Genomic DNA, 23,521 nt, shown 5'->3' with positions numbered 1-23,521 from the left:
TGTTACCAATGCATTTACTAATGTTAGCAAATAAGACATTATTTTACAGTGTTATCAAATCCTTAAATGATTTATAAGTGTTCTGCTTGCATTACAGCTTAGTCTTCATCTGTGAGCTGAACAGATTTACTGTTACATCCATGACATTATGTAAATTCAAATAAATAGCATGTCAGAGGATGTCATAGGTCAGTATCAAATGAGTTTGAAATTATTATTTGCAGCACAAATAAGGTTTTTTAGGATTTTTTAAAATCCCTAAAACTGTCAGAAAAGGATAAGGCCTAAGATATTTATATGTGAGTGGCTAAATTTATTTTTGTTTTTATAATTGTAATACATAAACTATGAAATTATACAAAATGTATAAAAAAGTAAATAAATAAATATGCTACATTAAAAAAGCAGCCAAGACAAATGAGTCTCCTTTTTTATATATATAGATTAAAATTGAAGACAGAAGCAGCTGGTATATGCGGTCACTTAATATTCAAATCCAGTAGATCCACTTCAGATTTATTTCTCAACAGTTTATGTTCACGTGGCTGTTTTCGTTTATATTCGCCAAGCTATTATGTATTTTGAAATAATCTTGTCCGTGATGTGTTCGTTTGTACGACGAAAGGCAGAATCCTGCAGCTCGAGAGATATATGTTATTGTGCCAGTCGCGCTTTCAAATAGTCTTGCACACTTAAACTGGTCACAAACACCTGTATTTAGCTCTTGTTGTGTTATAATGTGTGTATTGTGTGCATTTATGGCAATATTTTATTTTAAAAAGCTCTTAAACAAGAATAAATTTGTTAGTTTTGAACTTGTGGCACTGTGCGCGCTGATCGGAGCGGTGATTTCAGAGAGGCAGCCACAAATATTAAATTTTCACACAAACAGTTCAAAAACATCTTAATTTAGCTCTTGGTGTGTTCTAATTTGTGAATTGTGTGATATCGCTGCAATACTTTATTCTTAATAGCTATGAAACAAGAATAAACTCGTTTTTTCTGAGCTCGTCATTCCACATGCTCCTGCTCAGAGCGGTGATTAATCTCTCCTGTTTGTCACGTATCACTGACCACACATCAATTATTAATGAGCCCTGACCCGGTAATAATCATATATGTTGGTTTAGCTTGTCAGTGTGAATTAAATCTAAGTATTTATTTGTATTTTAACCGATTTAAAAGAGAAACTAAAACTCCGGTAATTGCACCTGTAGGGGCGCAATTTCTCTCAGACAATGGAAGTCTAAGCACATACACTCAAACAGAGGGACAGAAGTGAGATGAGATGTCTGACAGTTTTTTAATTTTCTGTTACCCATACAGTGTTGTAAAGTCGTGAAACTATCCATATTTACTCAGAATGACTTTTTGTCTGTATGAAAAAAGGTTTTGAAGTGTTTGGAATTAAAAAATGCAGGAAAATTAATAATTCCATTTTTAATGTCATTTAAAAAAAATCACAGAGACAAAACCGTTCAAGCTATCCAAAATCTATTGGCAATTTAAGTTGTTTAAAATGTTTTGGCATCATGTAGACAAAATTTGGTGTGTATAGTGTTACTCTCCTCTGAGCAGTATGCATTAATTCACAGCTAAATGTAAAAAAAAAATCCACATTCAAATCAAAATAGCTGACTTCCTGTTGATCGTAGCTGATGACTGTGAATTAGAAAGTTGTCCGTCTTGATGAGAACAATAACTGTACCGAGTTTGGTGTCTGTAGCTAAAACTAACCCCCCCACTTTTGACAAAAGGTGGCGCTATAGAGTGCCTCTTCCACGCCCTCTTATGAACTTTTGCCAGTGTCTAGTTATCATAAATACTGATATGTGTTCTGAGTTTGATGAAATTCTAAGCATGTTATATGCCTCAAAATCACCTGAGAAGTATTCCAGTTTAACATGTTGCCACGGCAACAATATTTTTAGATATCAATATCCCCCCAGCAGATTTATATAGGCTGTGTTTTAACATTATTCTGATGAAGTTTGAAGCAAATTGAGTAATAATAAGATGCTGAATTCAAAGCATTTTGAAAATGACACACTTCCTGCTGCCAGTTGGTGGCGCTATAACTTTGACTCCTAATAGTCACATATATGCGATCGACATCATACAAAGAATAATCTGATGAAGTTTGATTAAAATCAGGAAATGTATGTGGATGGTATTAGACACTTCCTGTTTCTCATTTCTCGCCATAATTTCAACACCTCGCCACGAGCAAACCGTTAGAGATATCAAAAATCCCCTGGCAATTTTTCATCCCCAATGTCTTGAGATCATGTTGACCGAATTTGGTGGCAATCTGCAAAAAAACCTATGACAAGTATTTCAAATTCCAGAGCATGCGCTTTTTACATAACTCTAAATAGCTGACTTCCTGTTGGGCGGAGCCTATGACATGCAATACGAAAGTTGTTCGGCACGATGAGATCTATATGTGTACTGAGTTTCATATGCATATGTGTGAGTATGTGTGAGCTATACATCAACATTTCTGACTGTGATCCAGGGGGCGCCGTAGAGCCCTTGTGCCATGCCCGGGTCCCAGCCTCTGCAGGCTCCTAAAGGCCACAGATTCCAAAGTGTGCGCAAATTTTCAAGAGTTTTTGAGTATGTTAAGGACCCCAAAAGCCCCCACAACTTTGACGAAAAATATGAATACTAAACCCTAAATAACCAACTTCCTGTTGGGCGGAGCCTATGACATGCAGTACGAAAGTTGTTTGGTTTGATGAGATCTACATGTGTACCGAGTTTCGTGTGTCTACGTGCAAGTATGTATGATATATGGCCCTCAGTATTCCAGGGGGCGCTGTAGAGCCCCTGTGCCACGCCCGTATATCTGTCTCTGCCCAGCCCTAATGGCCGCAGGTTCCAAGGTGTGTGCCAATTTTCAAGAGTTTTCGAGCATGTTAAGGACCCCAAAAGCCCCCGTAACGTTGGAAAAAAAAAATAATAATAATAAAAAATAATCCTAAGGAAAACAATAGGGCTCTCGCCCTCCAGGCTTGAGCCCTAATAATAATAATAATAATAATAATAATAATAATAAACGGAGCAATTCCAAGAGGGTCCTCACACCATCGGTGCTCGGGCCCTAATAATAATAATAATAATAATAATAATAATAATAATAAACGGAGCAATTCCAAGAGGGTCCTCACACCATCGGTGCTCGGGCCCTAATAATGAGAAGCTTTCCGAAGAGTGAAGGAGAGAAAGTAGCACTTTGGGGCCAGTATGTGATGTGCATGCCTCATTTACCATCTCTGTCATCACAAGCTGAGGTTCCATTCAGTCTTTCACCCCTTCATTCATGCTTTTTTTAGCTATGTGCAACAGCTTAGTACAGACCTTGAAAAACCAAGGTTCTTTCATTTGACCGCAGCTGTGACATTTAACCAGACTGTCTTCAGTTTAAGAGTGAATTTGTTCGCATGAGTTCTTCTATTCTCTTTTTCCTTAGCTGTTAACTTCGATGTTAAGCAACTCCAGAACTAGTAAGAACAGAGCTTGTCCTCATCTGATGCTGCCTGAAATGCAAAGAGGCCGAGTAAAAAGACACACAATCGCTGTTCTGAGTTATCTCTCTTGCTGTTTGCTTACCAGAGCTTTCAATCATGTGATCTGCTCCTGTTGTAGGACTCGCATTCACTTAATCTCAACTCCAGTGAACCAGAAGAACACAGAAAACAGACACAGCTTTCAAGATGACTATGACTCAGCACAGACGTGCAGTCAAAATGAAATCAAAAACGACCATTTTGGGTCATTTTGGTCCAAATCTACTAATATATAAAAAAAATTTAAGGGGAGGTTCATTGCGATTTCACTTTTTTTAACGTTAGTTTGTAATGTTGCTGTTTGAGCATAAACAATATCTCCAAAGATACAAAGCTGAAAGTTAAAAAAAGTGCACTGTATCAAATGATTCAATGTATAAATACACCTGATATAAAGTGGGACTGCGCTTAAAAAACTAACGACCTCAAAATTTGGTAATGTATGCATATATAAGCATTTTTTAAACAAAATATGCAACGCATGTACACGGATACACTGTTTATGTTCAGATCAAAATGTAAACAACGTAAAAAAGCGTGTTGGTGACACAGACCAGCATACATTAAGAGACTAACTTTTGAATAAAGTCATAATTTGTATTTTCTTTGCACACAAAACTATTTTCGTAGCTTTATAACATTACTAGTGACTAGTGAAGTGACATTCAGCCAAGTATGGTGACCCATACTCAGAATTTGTGCTCTGCATTTAACCCATCCGAAATGCACACACACAGAGCAGTGAACACACACACACACACACACTGTGAGCACACACCCGGAGCAGTGGGCAGCCATTTATGCTGCGGCGCCGGGGGGGCAGTTGGGGGTTCAATGCCTTGCTCAAGGGCACCTAAGTCGTGGTATTGAAGGTGGAGTGAGAGCTGTTCATGCACTACCCCCACCCACAATTCCATCCGGCCCGAGACTAGAACTCACAACCCTTCGATTGGGAGTCCAACCCTCTAACCATTAGGCCACGACTTCCCCAGCAGTTGAACCACTGATGAACGAAGTTCTTACAGTTTTGGAACGACATGAGGGTGAGTAATTAATGACAAAATGTTCATATTTGGGTGAACTATCCCTTTAAGTAATGGCGTGTTCAAGATGTAACGAAATTATGTTCTTACTTATTACTTGATGATTAAACAACATATGTCAGATTACAAAAGTACAATTGCAAATGCCGTTCCACTATGACTTTAAAAGAATGAAACCGCTTGTAGATTCATACTGTAAGTGCGCAAGTAGTCTTTTAGTAAGTCTCATCCGAAGCAGCTTACTAAAGTGCACTTACGGCCAGGACAATCTATCTGGAGCAATCTGGGGTTAAATGTCTTGCCCAAGGGTACAATGAAGAAGCGAGTTCCTCCTTACTGGGATTAAACCAGCAAACCTTCTGGTCAAGTGCCCTAAGCTTAAACCAACACCACCCTTTCAGATTAAAATAAATCAAATCAGCACAGACCCATGAAATCCCCCATAATTTCAGCTTCATCATTTCTGAAACCCTCACAAGCTTCCAGCTCTGAGCTGCAGCCCCAGTTTTCCTTTAGGGAAACATCAAAGCTCGAACTGGCCTTTGAAGTCAGAAGAGCAGAGCCGAGCGGCATCCATCTCGCCAGTCTGCCCTGCATTTGTTTACAGCTCTGTTCTTGGCTAATATAAAGCAGAACGTACGTGTTACACGCACCCAAACTAGATGAAACAAGGTTTCTGGCAAAAAAAAAAAAGAAAAAAAAAAAGATTCTAACATAATGATACTCCTGTGACAGACACGGCGAGGCTGGTAGAGGCGCGGTATACGGCATCCGATGATTACACCGGGGGCATGGAGCTAATGACAGCTCTCCGTACCGCAGGCAGAAAAGACTCCCTGCCTTCTGCAGGCCTCGTGGCCGCAGTTCACTTCTGCTTTTTCAGCAACATGCATGTGAGATAATTTTTTGGGGAATGGATGGCGACCACAGAGGGTCATGGCTTGGACTGATCCCTTTACTGGATCTCAAGAGCCCGTGGCTTGGCGTGGAGGAGAAGTCGTGGTTCTCTGCGTCTGCATTAAGAGTTACAGCGAGCAAGAAGTGAAGTAGACAAACCTTCTCTTTTTTCTCTCCCAAGGTCACTATTGAGCTTTAATGGAATGAGTGCCAACATGAAAACGGTTCTTCTTTACACACCCATTCAACAAAGCTTGTTATTTGAACTGGTGCTCCCTTGAGACGTGTACTGTCCCTCAGATCACACATCCCTCCTTCTGTTCTTACAAACGCAATGCCGAGCGGCCCAGCATGAGAACAGGGTGTTGACATGCATTTCTGTGTGGGAGTGATTCTGAGTGTGTTTCCAACATTATCTCTCCTTACACTTGTGATCGGTGTATTTAAACACCTGCACACTCTTTTGTGCCTCTCACACCTTCAGCCAACCTGACACTTTTTGCTCTGTTTTGTGTCATATGGTACATTTGGGGACGTGGTCTCCCTTCCAACCAATGTTTGTTTCTTATAAGGTCACAAAATGTAAATAAGTCACTATATACACTGCTGTTAAAAAGTTTGGGGTCAGAGTGATTTTTTCAGTTTTTTTTAAGTAATTGATACTTTTATAATGTACCAAAACACATTAAAAAATTTTTAAAATGCTATTCTTTTGAACTAAAAAGAATCAGGAAAAATGTATTGGTAAGCAGCATCACTGTTTTCAACATTTGCCATAAGACATATTTTTGTAATCTGTGTTTTAGACTAATTTCCGGATCATGTGACTACAGAAAATTCAGCAGTTATTTTATAAAAGACATTTCACAATATTACTGTTTTTATTGTATTATTTATTAAATAAATGGCAGAGAAAACCCTACCAACCCTAAACTGTTGGACAGTAGAGTAGCTTACATGGTGAAGATTTAAATGTGTAGTGGGTCAGTTTGGTACCTGTGTGAAAATACTGTATGTCAAAGGTTTTGAAAAGTAACACGTAATTGCATGTGAAGGTTAATATTTGACCGTCAAACTTCCTTACATGTAATACTGCATTTTAAACACCACATGACACCCAGCTAGGAAGATGACAGGTGATTTTAAAAGCTCATTTTCAACATCAATAATTTCTTGGGGATAATAAGATCAGTATAATAGAAAATCTTTCGAGTGAATAAAACCGAGACAGGAACAGCTTTTAGGGTAATTAGTTTTCATCACACGCCTATGAAAACGTTTGATGAGTCATTTAAAATGCAAAAAAAAAATAAAAAATCTGAGATGTTGGGATTTAGGATATATATGCCTGTTGTTACCTAGATCCCTTGAGACAATGGGTGGGAAGCGCATTTGTGCTGGATGTGTCCAAACCAGTTTTTGGTTCCCACGTTACAACATGTTGAAATGGACACAAAAACCCCCAAACATGTTGTTGTTGGCATTACTGCCAGTGATTTACTTGGGATATCAACAGTTGACACTGATGACAAACAATGCTGACATTATACTACTGCTGTTATGCCCAAACTACACATGGGTCATTCCACGAAATGAGTCTTTTCTGTTTTAAAAAGGTGACATTCCAACAGAAAAGTCTTAATTGTTAATAGACTGTTTTCTAAATGAGTCCAATATTAATAAACTGACTTCTAAAGTTGTGGTGAATTGGAAGAAACAAAAATTTTTATTTTTTCCATATTTTGATGTACATCTGAGTGGATTAATTTCAAGCCGGCTTCAATAAACACAATGTTAATAAATTGCATACTATAATACATTTATATTTATATATATATATATATATATATATATATATATATATATATATATACATATATATATAGCCTATATAGAGAGGGGGAAAAACTGCTTATAGCTACTGTAGTTCCACATAAAATTTCAATGCATGTAGTAACCAAAGCTATAGTTCTACATAAAATGGCAATGCATGCAGTAAACAATGATAGGCTATCTCACTGATAAATATGTTATTTGGTATTACAATTCAGCATGGTGCACATTTTGGATCTGTAGTTCCCACCAGTTATCGTGATCAAACTAAAGAGTCTGTTTTTGCTATCATGCAAGTATATGATCAGATAGAGGTGGCCTTTAAAACTCGTGCACAGTGAGTGTGACATTACACAATCATCTGCTAGCCTGCACTGGTGATAGCAACGACTGCATGGCTTTGCATTGGTGAAGGAAGTCAAAGGTGGGTCTAGTTCACCCTGGGTGAAGAAAAGGTATGACACACATTTATGCACAGTGTTCTATCCCGTCTAAATTTAATTCCATCCAAAACCACAGAAATTAAACTGCCAGTGCCAACCATCTCCATTCTGCTATCGTCTCGCCAATTGCTTGCTTACTGAGATTCCCAAACAAAATAGTCCAGTTTGATTGTGATTCATCAGTAGGCTATACTCACCCGAAGAGACGGAGGAACCCGACAGACTCGAGTTGCTGGACGCTGCCATCGCGTCTAATTCACTGAATCTTCCCGCTTACTGGCGTCTGTTAGGGTTTGACAGCTCTTCCATCTCAGTCTCTGCTCTCCTGACCTGTCTTCAGCTCTCCAGAGTTCCTCCTAAACAGCCGATAATATCCAGCTGTGAGCGTCGGATCAGACGGGAGTCGCCAGCGCTGCGCTGCCGCATTTACAGACGCGCGTGCGGCAGCAACAGAACCATATGATGAAACTAGTTGAGACAACCTCAGATATACGTGCAGAAAATGTGTAAACTCATTTACTCTTCATCTTGATGAAAAGCAGAATTGAAAAAAAAAACTTCCCGACCGTGCCGTGTGCTGTCAGTGCCAGTAGGTTTCGCCATATTTAGAGACAGGGATTTGACTGTTTCGCTTCCATGTGCCACTTCAAGGCTCGTAACAGACACACAGTGTGTGTAGAGGCGAATCCGCCTTCTTAAAGTGGAAGAGACGCGCGCGCATTCCTCCTGCCTACCTGAGCGTGCTTTAAACCTGCTTACATGACTCTCAGCTGTGTGCTTCTGTGACCATATGAGAAAGTTGCGTTCCTTTTTAAAAATGATGGCTTTACTGTGCTTTGACATGCTGCAAAGGTACATCATGCGCATAACTCAACGCAGTATGGTACAGTTGGTGTTCCCTTACTTTAAAAAAAGATATGTAATTTTGTCACAGTCACACCCCCACTTGAAAAGCATGTTGCACTTTCCACAAATAAAGTAGGCCTATAAAGAAGACCTAGGTCTACCTTTTCCTGTCTAAAAAAGGGGCAGTAAAAAGATATGAGACTAGGCTACCTTTAGAAAATGTATAATGTCAATCTCAATAGGTTCAACAAAATATTTTTCTGTTACTCGTTGTTTTTGAGGTTTGCTTTAAGGTTTGTCACCAGCATTTGAGATGTGTTTAAATACAATTTAAAGTTTAAACCAATCTAGCAATAAACATAAATTAAATACCTAGTTTGAGGACATTACCCATCATTTCTTGGGAGTCACAATTTTAAAGGGTTAGGGCACCCATAAATGAAACTTAGCCTGTTATTTACTCTATATATGACTTTCTTCTTTCAGACGAATCTAATCGGAGTTATATTAAAAATTGTTCTGGCATAAGCTTCTAAACTCATTGCAGTGGGCAGGTGTCCAAAGCACATTAAATAAAGTGTGCACATCCATATTGAAACTGGGGTGAATAAAGGCCTTCAGTGGCGAATATCCATATAATATCCATAAAAATATCCATATTTCAAATGTAATAAACACTTTATCACATCCACCATCTGTCATACGCAAAAGCAGCTGACAGTTCTCCATACTTGGAGAGAGAATAAAACAAAATGCTGGTCATAAATTAGAAGTATGCGTGCTTTATTTAATACAGAGCACCGCACATGACATGCAAGAAAAAATTAATTAATTAATCGATTACTAATGCGTTCCCTCGATTTACTATGACGTTGAATGAATTTGTAAATCGTGTGCACAATGTATAAATCGAGTGAATGAAATAGTAAATTGAGGGAACGCAATAGTAATCGTGTGCACATTTTAGTACATTGAGGGAACAAATTAGTAAATCGTGCACACAATTTAGCCTAATATTTTTTCCTGCATGTCATGTGAGGGGCTTCTTAATTTAACGTTATTTAATTGTATTTAATGTTTTGGAATGTTAAAGAGAGACACCCAACTGCAATAATAACACTTAGAGGAGCCAGGACACTTTTTTATATTTAATTCTGATTGTATGTGTCTGAAAGAAGAAAGTCATATACAACTAGGATGGCTTGAGGGTGAGTAAACACAGCTTAATTTTCATTTTTGGGTGAACTAACCCTTTAAGGAATCTTACATTTTTGGGCATTACAATTTATTCATATTCAATAATAATTCATATTAATATATACAAATGGTTTTTACTACAATGTATTGGTCAAACTTAATATTGATTTTAATTGTTTAATAACAGATGACGAGGTCAGTCTTTCTCACGCTCAAAGGTTAAGTTAGCTCTGTGGCATGTTATACAAGGCTATTTCTTCATAAATGTCAGGTCAGAGCAAGTTTTTATTGGTGCAAGATGTCACATCCATTTTAAATATTATGAATTTATACAATTTACTCTTTTGTTGGAAAAAATAGTTTGACATTTTTATGTTTAAATAATTGTATTGGTTTTATAATTGTTTTACAATGTTTATATTTTGTAATGTATTATTTTTACCTGGTTAGATTTTGTTCAAAAAGTTCATAATGGATTGTTTAATGGCAACACACCCCACTTTTGAGGAAAATTCAACCTGTATTCAACATACTAACAGTCGGCATGTTCAATGGCTTTTTGTAGTCAAGACATTAACATATCTACAGAAGATGATTTTTTTTTAAATAAAGCAACTCTAAGAAAAAGCCTATTAAATAAAACGGTCAACTAGGCCTTTTCTATTACAAATGCATATTGCATAATATTATGTATTGGGCTGGGGTCTGGTTCTCTCAAATGGGCCTGTAGGGGTCAGTGTTGGCGAAGTTCCTGGCTTCACTGCGATCACATGACTGCGATGCCATATAGTCATGTGACTGCAACTCATTCAAAGCGTGACAACAAGCTGATGCAGATGCAAACGGCTTCTGGATTTCTGATTGGTATCTGGCTTCAAGGTAACGCTATTATTATTACTGATCAGGAAAACAAGATGTATGTAAATTATCAATTACTTGATTTGATAAGTTATCACACCTGCCATTCCTGCACATTTTCTTTCCTGTTTGCATATTCATGACATAATCATGCCGCATTATGTAACGTTACGTTACATGGGTTAGTTATTTTCGATCATTCACCGACTGACAAGAGATTTGTCGTCTTTGCTCTTTATCATCTTCTGATATGTTTAGTCTTGTAATAACAGGTAGCAGGTAATGCGAGCCTTTTAATATCACGCTGGATCTGTGATCCCCGTCTCATGTTTCTTTGCTGTCTGCAGTTAAACTCTAGAATGCTGAAGAAAACGCTTAGGCTGCTGTTCCTCTGGGCTCTTCTGGAGTCGGTCAGCTCCCGCGGCTGTTCCTCGTTCTTCTGCCGGAAATCACACCGTGTGAGCGGGACACGTTTTGGAGTTGACCCGGGCAAACCTCTGATGCTCACCCCCTATCTGGAGCAAGGCAAGATAGAAGAAGGTATGCTTGCTGTTTGCATGGAACAAGTTCAGTTCCTCTTCTTTCGTTCTTCTTTTACTTGAATTCACTAAATAATAATAATAATAATAATAATAATAGATTTTATTTATAATGCACTTTTCATTGGGGGAATCTCAAAGTGCTACAATAAAATAACAAGATCAAAACATCACAGATTACTAAAACATGACAGCTCAGCAATTATATGCTTTCCTAAATAAAGTCTTTAAATCTCATACATAGGAAGTTATCTTTATAAGATCTTTACCCTGCTGAAAAGCATATGCTGGTTAAGTATGTTTTGATGCTGGTTTATGTTGGTAAAAGCATAAACCGGCCAAGGACCAGCATCCCAGCATCAAAACATGCCTAACCAGCATATGGTGTTTTTTCAACAGGGAGTTAAGTCTTTATAAGGTATTTTCCATATTATGGAGAAGTTAATGCGAGATTGATAGATAAATTGAATTAACTTGGGTTGTCCACAAATTCTAACTGCTTTCATACAGTAATTCACTGATGTTTCTGACCTGTATGCTAATACACATTCTTTTTTGTATTGTGGATATTCAGCCAAAAAACTGAGTTTGGTGGGACCTCTTCCTGGAGCCAATGTCAAGAGTTACTCAGGATATCTCACTGTGAACAAGACTTACAACAGTAACCTTTTCTTCTGGTTTTTCCCTGCCCAGGTAATATGTTATGTATGTATATGTTAATGTTATGCACTTAACATTTTTTTGCCATTGTACATGAATGGCACTAAAGATAAGACTAATCTGCTGACCGTAGCTTCTGCATCAGGTGTTTTCAGAAGTCGTTTACAACAAGTTATACAGTTAACAGCATTCAGTGATGTAATTACTGCACACTTATTTATTGTAGCATGTTTTTCTGTGTTTAGGAGAGACCAGAGACTGCTCCGGTGCTGCTGTGGCTTCAGGGAGGACCTGGAGGGACATCTATGTTTGGCTTGTTTGTGGAGCATGGCCCATATTTTGTACATAAGAACCTCACGTGTGAGTACAAATGCCTCTGTGCTGTCTTACATTATGTTGATGGAGATTAGCATGTTGTTTGAACATTTTATTATAGATGTTTTTGGGCCAGAAAGGAATTTTTATTTGCTTAATCGTGAAACCCTACACTTGAGATATCAATGTATGAAATTACCTTAAAATGTTAGAATTTAACCCTTTAATGTCGTTCTGCAGTGGGCTATAGGGATTTCCCCTGGACATCACGATACTCTGTTCTTTACATCGACAACCCGGTGAGTAGACGTTCCGGTATTCAGTAATACAATATATCCCAATAATGAACATGCACGATAAAGTTTTCGTGGGCACTTCAAAATAGAAGAATAATTTTCTCATCAACATGTTAATACAAAACCCATTTCATCGCAGCACTGAATACTTAAATACTTGCATTTACTTGCATTTAATCTGGACATGCCCTAGATATTGTTCAAAAATATTTTGTTCTTTTATTGTTTGGTCACACATGTAATGTTAGCGTATTAACTAAGGTTAACTTATGAGACCTATTGATCAGCTACTGTTCTTGATAATTCTTTTGAATTTTAAATTATTTGATGCGTTAGTTGACATTTATAAATGTTCTGTCTATTGCTTTATTGTATTTAAATGTTCAGTTCTTCTTGTAAGAAAAAAAGTTATTAAACCTGTTACACAGTATTATGACAATTTTTGCAACTTATTTTAATATTGTGATATACTGTGGTAAAATTTGATACCATCACGTCTACCGGTGAGTTTGGTGTATTTTAATTATTTCAGAATTGGATTGATATGTCTGCAAATTAGGGCTGTTACAGTTAATAGTCCTACATGTGATATATTAAACATGGACATTTTTAGATGCAATTAATGCATTTATAAAAAATATTTTATTGTTATTATTCTGTTTTTTTTTTTTTTTCTGAAAATAATTTGTATAAAAGTCATTTGCTCAATAATTATTGCACTTTTCTTTTTTTTTTCTTTAACAAGGAACTAAGTTAAACAAGTCCAATGTATTTTATCACTTGACAGTCTTACTGCAAATATGCTAATACAGTATGTGAATCCAGTGTTTCTATGACAGGTTTTAATTGAATTATTCACACTAGATGGATATTTGCCGTTTATTTTTAAGGTTGGGACAGGATGGAGTTTCACTGAGGATGACCGAGGATTTGCCCAAAACCAGGATGATGTGGGCAGAGACTTGTACAGGTACAGTACAGTGGCAAAAGTTTACTGTATATCTAAGACAATGTGAAATGTATGTGATAAATATTAGGTTTTTTTGTCCCATCTGCAGCGCCCTTACTCAGTTCTTCCAGATATTCAGTGAATTCCAGTCTAATCCATTCTATGCTACAGGCGAGGTGAGGAAGTGGACATAACTACTCTCTTGTACAGTCAAAATACTCTGTTGTTAACCATTTAAAATCCATAGTCATATGCAGGAAAGTATGTTCCAGCAATTGGCTACTACATCCACAAGAACAATCCCTCTGCCAAAGTGAAGATCAACTTCAAAGGAGTGGCCATTGGAGATGGTCTGTGTGACCCTGAACTGGTGAATGAAAATGAGATTTCCTTTTTTAAACCTATCAGATGCCAGATAATTATAATTCACCGAAGTGCTATTGCTTTGAACTGGCTCTAAGGCGCTATAAACATGTATGTAAAGCTTCTTTGAAATGATTTTGCTCACATATTTACTTGAATCTCTGTTATAATCCACTTTGGTCTCAGATGCTGGGAGGTTATGCAGATTTCCTCTATCAGACGGGTCTCGTGGATGAACTGCAGAGGCAGCATGTGCAGATGCAGACAGATGCAGGAGTCAAACTCATCCAGGAGCAGAGATGGGTGGAGGCCTTTCAGGTGAGTATGATAAATCAGGACACCCTGCATCGTCTTTAATTCATCCGTTCTGAAAACATCTCGTCTCTCCGTCAGGTTTTTGACAGCTTACTGAATGGTGATCTTACTCCTTATCCCTCATTCTTTCAAAACGTCACTGGCTGCACCAACTACTTCAACTACATGCAGTGTCAGGTACCCACACATTTCATCACAAGCAAATGGATGGAAATAAAGTGCTCTTGATTTGAACGGCTATGTGTTTTTCCCTAAACAGGAACCTCCAGACCAGGAGTACTTTTCAGCGTTTGTGACTCTGCCGGATGTTCGACGTTCCATCCATGTTGGAAATCTTACATTCCATGACGGCTCCGATGTTGAGAAGCATCTGCTTCAGGATGTCATGAAGTCCATCAAACCCTGGCTGGGCGTCCTCATGGACAACTATAGAGTGAGGAAACCGTTTCATTGATTGGGTTGGGAATTTTATGGCCTTTTGTTAAATGACTTTAGTCTATAATCATATTAATTCTTAGGTTTAGGGATGTGCAATATATTGCTACCATATTGATTTATTATTAAAAAAAATTTTGATCTATCTGCTGATGTTTATCTGTGTATTCACAGGTGTTGATCTACAGCGGACAGCTTGACGTCATCGTTGCAGCCCCTCTGACTGAGCGCTTCCTGCCCACAGTGAACTGGTCTAAAGCAGACGAGTATAAAAAAGCAGAGCGCTTCCACTGGAAGGTCCAGCCTAGTGATACTGAAGTGGCAGGTTACGTACGACAAGTGGGAGAGTTCTTTCAGGTGAGGGTTCTAGAGTACTGCTAGATCAATATATTTAATTTATCAACCATTATGTTATATCATCATTGGCTGAAAGCCATACCTATTCTGTCTGTTGTTAATTCCAAAACCTGCTTACTTTTTTTCTTCATTGTAGGTCATCATCAGAGGAGGCGGGCACATTTTGCCTTATGATCAACCAGAGAGATCATTTGACATGATTGACAGATTCCTTTCTACAGATGGATTCTCATCACATTGATACACTAAACTCCTATTGAATGTAAAGTGACCACTGAATGAAGTTGTGTAATGAGTTTTTCAATGCAAAAGTTTGTGCTCTATTATGAAGAGTTGGGGGACTAATTTTAGTGGACTATGTGTGAAGTGTGCGGGGTATGTTTTTATTGTACATGATCTGTTTATAATTAAAATATGATTTGGGTATAATGTACTTTTATTTTTGTCTTTTACATTTTTTATCTATTCCGTGTTATGAGTTACTAGCATAATTTTACATTCTTCATTCATTTACATTCTTAATCATATCATAAAAAATTAAACACAAGAAAAGCTATAACACTTTATTATCAGGACAAATTCTCACTAGTTGCTTATTATCATGCATATTACTAGGATATTGGCTGTTCATTAGTACTTATAAAGCACATATTAATGACTCATTCTGCATGACTATATTTTAGATCCCTTAATCCTATACCCTATACATAAACTTAAAAACTACCTTACTATTTAAAAAGATCTATTAGAAAAATCTAATTTAGATTTTTAGATGAAAGTTGTTAATAATGAGAACTGGTCCCCCAAGTTAAAGCGTGACCAATGAATAACATAAAAGACATGCTGAGGATAAGAGGAAGACAGAAGAAAGAGGAAAAAATGCAGAGGTAGACACTGGTATGACTTTCACAGGAAGGACGCAGATTCATTTTATATTAGGAGTGTAAATAGGCTAAACAGAATGTGTAGTTTCGCATATAGCACAACATGCTAAAAGTAAAAATGAAATGTACTCCTTTTTAATGAATGGTGTCTTGAACCTTTCTCAAGACGTTTGTTTCTTTGGTGTTTTAACAGTATTTCCTTTGTGTGTCCGGCAGGGGGCGACAGCTCAGTGTAAAAAAAAAAACCAACAAAAAAAGAATATTTCATATTGATAGTTGTTTATAACTAAATATTTGTGGCATTTCTACAATTGATGTCTTAAAATTAATATGTACCTTGTATTATTTAATTCTACATTTTACAGTGTGTGTTTTTATGCCAATTTTAATATTCCTGGTTTCTGGCCATAACAAAGTTGTTGCTGTTTTTTTGCAACCAGTTAATCCTGTTTAAACTTTACCCTTTTTCTGTATATAGAATGAACTTATTTGTTGCATTTAAAATATATGGTATATTGGCATCAGGCCAATGTTATAGAAATACAACATGAAATACATTCATCTTGTGAAATGTAAATTTTTATTGATAATTACATTTTTCATAAATTGGCATTATTTTGATAATAATAAGGCTATGTATCTAGTATATATATGGAATGGCTATAGCAGAAGCTTGGTTTTGTGCTCAGTGACCCATTTCTGTGTTTTTTTTTTTAGGTTTGTGTTTGGGTTATTGTACAGTTGGAAGATTCAAACATGGCCCATTATAAGATTTTTAACAGAGTCAGTCACTTACTGATTTTTTATCTGTTGGTATTTGATAGAATCCATGATACCATGTGTCTAAACAAGAAGTCCAGGACCTCCAACAGAAATATAGGCCCACAACATCAAAAATACAGCTATATATTTAATTTTACATGGGATACTTTTTATCTCTGTTCACCAAACCCATCTTGAGTGTTTGCTGCCAAAAAGATCATTTTTTAGTTTCATCTTCTCACATTAGCACGATATAGACAGGTCCTCTTCCAGGCAGTTTCATAACATTTTATGTTGATTGGAGATTCTTAATTATTGCCCTGATGGTGGAAATGGGAATTTTCTCATTTTGATGGATGATTAAGGGAATTTGGGCTTTGTTTTCCCTTCTCTTTATATTTCTATGAAACAGGTATGGCTGGATAATTTTCATAAAATCATGCTGGAGTGCTCAAAATTGTGAATATGAATGGAATATACTTCAGAGATATTTTACTCATAAGAATTTCTGTGTGTGTGTGTGTGGGGGGGGGGGGGGGGCAATTATTGTGTCCTACGAATATTTGAGAAAAAAACTTTATTTCAACCCCCCAACACCCCACTTTTAATTTTTTTTTTATTATTTTTATCCATTAAAAGGATACATTTTTTTTATATAAATAAAAGATCAAAAGGATTAACAATTCAGATGAATTTTCAAAGACTTCTTTGATCATATTTACCAAGGGGGAAGATATTTTTGGCTGAGGCTGTAATGGCATCATAAAAGACCTTTTAAAGGCTTAATTGTAATTACTTGGCAGGCATTTTATATCTTTGTATAAAAGCTGTAAATGTGTCTATTGAAGGGTTGTGTCCCAGTGACAAGCTGTTGTGTACAGGTACATCTTTTTTGCACATTTGTTTCTAAATGTATGTGCCAGGATTTTTGCTTCTTTACAATGTAATGCGTGTCTGTATCAAAACCCTTATTGGACAGATCTGTCCACCAGGGGTCCCTATTAAATAATCAAATAAAATCTTTACTTCTATGCTTGTCACCTTCAGATGTACTCAAGTTCTAGATTATATGCAAAAAGGAGGGAAAAATGTAAAAAGCAAAACTTCAAATTCGCAAATTTTCAGTTTAATCATGGATCGGCAGAGCTTTGTTAAAGAACAAGTGCTTTATTTTCATATTGTAATATAGCTGTAGTGATCTCACATCTGTACATTTGCATAAACACAAACTGTTCAAGGCATTAATAAACATATAAAATATACAAAGTTATGTAAGCGTGTGTGAATTCATGAATTCAATATGCGTAACAAACAATGCAATGTTTCAGCTCTGAAATGAACAGGCAAAATTTGAAGACTGCAAGTGCTATGCAAACATTATTTACAAACATGTACCAAACATGTACTCCTTTCAAAAAGAAAGGTGGTTGCATTACGGGAACAAGATTACAAAAAATTAATGAAAATTTATACAATATTTATAGTTTTGCTGCAATGATACATTTATAGTTTTATTAATGTGTAGTCATTGTCCGCCACCTAGAAAAAAAAAAAAAAAACTATGCACATGGAAGCACAAATGTACTCGTGCACACACACACACACAAAAATCTCCCTCTGTTTTAAAAGAATGGTATCACAAAAGACATCCATCCAACCATCCTAACAAGAACTGATGCCAAATCAGCAATTTGAGATAAACGTCTGTTACTCACTGAGAGCAAGTGAAATATTATTTCTAGTTCAGTGTGTTCTTATATTGTATGTTACTTGCGTAAGAGATGATGAGGCCCTGCGCAGATACACTCCTGACCTCCTTGCTTTGAAATGTAAAGATGCAACTTTAAAATAACAATAAAATGCAACTGTTTAAGGTCCTCCATGAAGATCCAAACTGCTTTTAATGAAGCCCCTCCCACCATATTATTACAAATTTATGTAAACACTGCAAAACTTGTGAGTGTGAAGTCGGGAGAGAAAAAGCATGCATACACAGATCTATCTCAAGTTAACTTTCGAGCTCACAATCCAAAAACATTGAAACTCCCAACCTTCATGAGCATCAGAATCCCATTCGAAACCACAGTATAATGCTACATGCACAGAAAATACTGAAAGTTGTTTTGAGTTACTTAAAGGGACAGTTCACCCAAAAAATGTAATCATCATTTTAGGTGTGGTCACATTGGGCAAAAAGGGTCCATTGTCTATTGAAGTCTGTGTGAGCTGTGTGAGCTTTATACATCTCTACACTATGGACACTTTAAAACCAAGCAGTTTTTGTTAGTGCGGTGAATCAGTTGCGAAATCTGTGTGAGGAAAACTTTCTCCCTCACACAAAATTGTTTTTCTCTTGGATTTCTGTTGTAATGACTGAATTTTGTTCACATAAATTTGGGAAACAACAGTTAATGTAATTTCACCTTTAAGACTTGTCCACAACGGGACGAATATCACGTGCGATTATTGTCGTCATTTAACACCTTGTGACTAAACAAAGGGTTCCAATGTGAGTGTGCACACTGACCCGCAAAAAAAAGTGTAATTTAAAAATAAAAATGCCTAGGGCTCGTTTTTTTGGTTTGATGCACCATGCTGGTCTCATTGGTGTCTGAACACATAGGGCTTTATTACAAATGCGACAGTGACTACAAAAATCTCGATAAGAGGGAGTTGTTATGGCGAGCAATTGCAAGGATTTGATGTGTACCAAGGCATTTCTGGTTTTCATTAAGCACCATCTAATGTCAGGGAGTGAATTTGCATGTTCACTCAGCTCATTGTCAGTGAAAATCGATTGGGTAAGAACAAAAATGTCGGCAATAAGCGCGTGCGATAATCGTCCCGGTGTGTACGATGCTTTACTCATTTTATTTTTTCTGCAGAACACTAAAGAACATATTTTGACACATTTTTTATATTTTCTTGTCTGTACAGTGAAAGTCAATTGGGTCCAAAAGTTTCAAGATCCAAAAAATAAATCAAGGCACCATAAAAGTAATCCAAAAAATTCCAGTCATTTGAAATAATACGATCAATGAACAAAGTGGTTATTCACTCTCGAATCGAATCAAATTCAATCAGTTGATCAACTTATCTACACAGAGTACAAATAAAAAATGTAGACAAAGCAGTAACAGCAAAACTGACAGTTTTTTTGTTTTGACATCATGTGACACACAAGAACCAATGAGGTTTGCTATCACTGATGTGTCACTATACAGTATTTAATCAGTGATTTTATATATTTTAGTTTGAAGTTTGAAATGTTTGGACCCAATTGACTTTCATTGTATGGATAAAACTCTAAACTTCTGTTTTTCAGAAGAATTTTCAGAATAATTCATTTTTGGGTGAACTCTCCTATGTGAACTATGCTGGGAAACAACTAAACCACAATAAGGTCCAACAAAATCAACAATGAAAGAACAGTCATGTTTCCAGTTCACCTTGATGTCACCCATTTCACAGTGTGACAAACAAGTTTTCTTTAAAGGGACAGTTTAAAGTCTTAAAGCTACAGTACAGGAGCACCGTCAAAACCCAAGCTTTCGGTTCAAAGGCCATCCGGTCAAAACCCAGTGCAATTGGTCTGTACAAGTTGCGTTGCTCCATAGATTGACAGTGGCTGGCTCTCGCTGGTGTGGGAACTGGGAATCGCTGAGTCTCCTATATGGCTATTCCATCCTCTGCTGTGCAGAGGTCAAAGTGCATAGACAGCTACAAGATTTCCATCTCTCAATGTTGAAGGTCGTTTTGCACGCTCTTGTTCCAAACACAGTGCTGCGAGGAAAGGCGAAGGGAATCAATATGTTCCATTTAGGAGGGAAGAAAAATCCTCTACAAACTGTGAAAAATGTGAAACAGAGTTCTGAGCTTAGCTGCTGGAAAAAAGACCCTTTTTCGGCAGAGGGGAAACATTTCAACATTTCAGCTTGTCTGCATTCTCATCACAGGCCTCCTTGGTTCAAGAAGGTAGAAAAGTCCATTAACACCAAAATGAGTCAAAAACACTAGTAATTAGTCTTTACAAAAAAGCTAAACAATGTCAAGGCCTTAAAGTTGAATCTGAATTGAAAATAAATGCAATGATATTAAGGTATTACTAAGTACTGACATTCTTCCCTATGTGAGTATTTAAGACATATTCAGGCACATAGTGACATTTGGAAAGCAGTATCTAGATCGGTCTAGATCGGTACCTGCATAGAAATAGTAAATTGCTACATTTTCGCAGTGGGGAGAAACAAAAGTGGACCAAATTGTGTAATTACTTCCAATTATACAAGGAAAATGTGACTAAAGTCTGTGACACACCAGGCCAACAGTCCGCCGTCTGCCAATGTCAGTTCCACTCTGTCACCACTAGTTGGACTCATTCGATGGCTTTTTGGCCGATTAAGCAATTTAAATTAGTCTCAGGGAGTCAGTGAGAAGGATCACTCTGATTGACCAACTCAATCTCATGGCAATTCGTACATATTTTACTTGGTGGGTAATTTATATGAATTCTTACAACCTCAGTAATACAAATTTGTAATTTTTTTAAAAAATATCTTAACGCATATTACAAGGTGGCAAATTTATATGAATGACAATCCCCTAACCCCGCCCCTAAACCTACCTCTACACCTCACTACTTTGTTTATGGTTTGTATATCTGTAGTTTGGCTTCCCTTTTTGAATGTCGAACACTGTTGCCAACTACTGCCACCTGCTGGTATGGAAAGTTATTTATTTTCACGCATATACAGAATGTGCATACTACCTGGCCTTTGGAGCCACTTTTTGGCCCAAACACATGCAAAGCAAGACAACAACAGTCGCCTTTCTTCTGCGCTAGTTCATTAATGTTCATTTGGTGTGTAACAGTCTTTAAGGTATTCAGGACTCAATATCTTAAAGTGACAGTGGCCAAATTATTGATTATCGGTCCATGATCATACACTCATGAGGTATATGGGACTTTGCCCACACAACCCTTACAAAGTTCACCTTGGAATGTTATTATTAGGGCAGTTCATACAGAATGCATTTTCACGTTCCATTGGGTGACGTTTATTTGGGAGTGTCTCAATCAGCTCCCTAGGTTGTGAATCAGTGTACTGGCACTGGGAAGAACCCTGGCTCATAACACATTGAGACACTGTTTTTGGGTTGTAAAATGCCACCATCAAAACTTCTATCGTGTAATGATATGTACTAAGTTGAGGCGGTTCAGAAAATGGGATACATTTGGGATACATGGGATACATTTCCTGGTAAGGGAACACAGTATACATAAATGTGCCCTGGTTTTGTGTGCATTGTAAGATTTTTTTAAGAAGCAAACATTCCAGTGAACTGAAGGATTTTGTGATTGAGACAACCAACAAAATGGCATTGCACTGCAGACTACCTTTTGCATTTTATAAACGTGAAAATGCATTCTTGGTGAACGGCCCCTTACAGTAAGTTGCTGACTGTCTCTCAAAATCATCAATTTCAAAATCAACACCTGAACATCCAGAACCTTTGAAAGAAGTACTATAGTCAAGTGCAGAATTTTCCATGGCCCATGTAAGCCTCATATGATTTCCTAGGCACCAAACAAACCAGGACTATAAACGGGGATGTATCAAAATATATCATATTACATTTAATCCTATTAAATTTAATTTAACTCACAGTCAGAATGCCCGAGGAAGATATAAACAATATTTCCAGCCAAAACGAAAGCTAATTTTAAGTAGCATTTAACAATGCATTTGGCTTCAGTGGAAGTTTTCCATAGCCTCAGGTAAAGCAAAAGCTTCCAAAAGTTTTCAATGGCATTATTCTGGTTCAAGATGGAGTGTTTTGAATGTGGTTGGAACATATGAGCACAAAACATATATAAAAATGTATTGAAGTATATGCAAATTACTTAGTCCACTCGCTGATCCGAAATAGATACCGAAATGAACTGCCAGTAGAAGTAATATGCAAACTGACGAGGACCAGGGGTAAATCTGACCAGATGTTAAACCATCTTAAAATGAAACAGCTGATGGTGTCTTCTGAAACGTTCGAACGCCAAGTGAGATGTCTTCCTGGTGCAGCACTATTGCAGCTGTGATCTCGCCACTCTGGGAATACTCCGAAATCTCACACATGTTCAGCAGGGCATTTGATCACAGACGCCTGTGTGAGCTTGATAAATGCATGCCATTGACCTGATCTGTACCAGCTTAGGAGTGAAAGCTGTTTTGTTTTACGAAGATGACTTCTGAAATTATATCTGAAATGACAGGAGCTAATAGGTTGAACTTAATCTGATCTAGATTCTGGTCCGAGTGAGCAAGTGAAGACAATCAGATTGCTGAGCATGTCAGAGATTCAATATTGCTTCAGGTTACTTTCATTAGGAACTCCCAATGGAGACTGACCTTCCTAATTTATCCTTTTGAATTTGATAAAAAGGGGAATGTGAGAGTAATTGTTATATCAATAAACAGAAAGCAAAAGGACAGCATCTTTTTGGCAATGGAAAATTCATTGCAAAAGCTATCCAGCTATCTGAATTCTGTAATTTGTAAAGGCAGTGGTCCAGTCGCAATCCAGGAACAGATGTAACAGTTGCATTTCCATTAATGATGTCCTTGACAAGTGAGATGGTGCCTGATGATTTATGCAGACTCCCTTTTTTAAGCAATTCAAATGAAAACATTAAACACACAGAACTAAACAAAACTGTAATCAGTTTACATTTACAGAAGAATAAGCTGCCACAGAGGCACAGAGGTGTGTGTGTCTGTCCAGAATTTGCAGTCAGGATGTCCAGCATGGTGGGGGCGCCAGGGGTGGAGTCTCTAGTGAATGGGGTTAATATCTGTGCAGTGATTGGGTGCTGTGCTGGAGGTGGTTATGGTATTGTGCTGGATGACTTGCTGCTGGGTCACAGGGGTGGGACTTCCTGCCGGACTGCTCTCTGGACCT

General features: G+C 37.2%; 3 protein-coding genes across 5 annotated transcripts in view; 1 reads left to right on the top strand and 2 right to left on the bottom strand.

Moving 5' to 3' along the window:
• Positions 1-8,467, bottom strand: part of chn2 (chimerin 2) — a 64,073-nt gene extending 55,606 nt beyond the window's left edge. The window contains exon 1 of the mRNA XM_052577963.1: positions 7,986-8,467. Within this exon, the coding sequence (XP_052433923.1) occupies positions 7,986-8,034 (49 nt within the window). The 5' untranslated portion in view covers positions 8,035-8,467. The remainder of the gene's footprint in view (positions 1-7,985) is intronic.
• Positions 8,468-10,547: 2,080 nt separating this feature from the next.
• On the top strand, positions 10,548-15,351 carry cpvl (carboxypeptidase vitellogenic like). 2 transcript variants are annotated; one of them, XM_052577961.1, is made up of 13 exons: positions 10,548-10,710; positions 11,037-11,229; positions 11,803-11,921; positions 12,134-12,248; positions 12,444-12,502; positions 13,390-13,469; positions 13,558-13,624; positions 13,696-13,818; positions 13,998-14,129; positions 14,205-14,303; positions 14,386-14,559; positions 14,736-14,918; positions 15,055-15,351. In XM_052577961.1, exons 2-13 carry the CDS (start codon positions 11,049-11,051, stop codon positions 15,157-15,159), a joined length of 1,437 nt encoding a protein of 478 aa, XP_052433921.1. In that variant the 5' UTR covers positions 10,548-10,710; positions 11,037-11,048; the 3' UTR covers positions 15,160-15,351. The 2 variants fall into 2 exon arrangements, with proteins under 2 accessions (XP_052433921.1, XP_052433922.1); XM_052577962.1 differs by lacking the exon at positions 10,548-10,710 and adding an exon at positions 10,857-10,968.
• A 2,260-nt stretch (positions 15,352-17,611) lies between these two features.
• Positions 17,612-23,521, bottom strand: part of creb5b (cAMP responsive element binding protein 5b) — a 74,650-nt gene continuing 68,740 nt past the window's right edge. For both annotated transcript variants that reach the window (XM_052577958.1, XM_052577959.1), the window contains one exon: positions 17,612-23,519. In XM_052577958.1, the coding sequence (XP_052433918.1) occupies positions 23,395-23,519 (125 nt within the window). In that variant the 3' untranslated portion in view covers positions 17,612-23,394. The remainder of the gene's footprint in view (positions 23,520-23,521) is intronic.

This window comes from Carassius gibelio, chromosome B16 (assembly GCF_023724105.1).
Source record: "Carassius gibelio isolate Cgi1373 ecotype wild population from Czech Republic chromosome B16, carGib1.2-hapl.c, whole genome shotgun sequence".
Classification (NCBI taxonomy): Eukaryota; Metazoa; Chordata; class Actinopteri; order Cypriniformes; family Cyprinidae; genus Carassius; species Carassius gibelio.
This window is presented reverse-complemented; position numbering and strand designations above follow the sequence as displayed.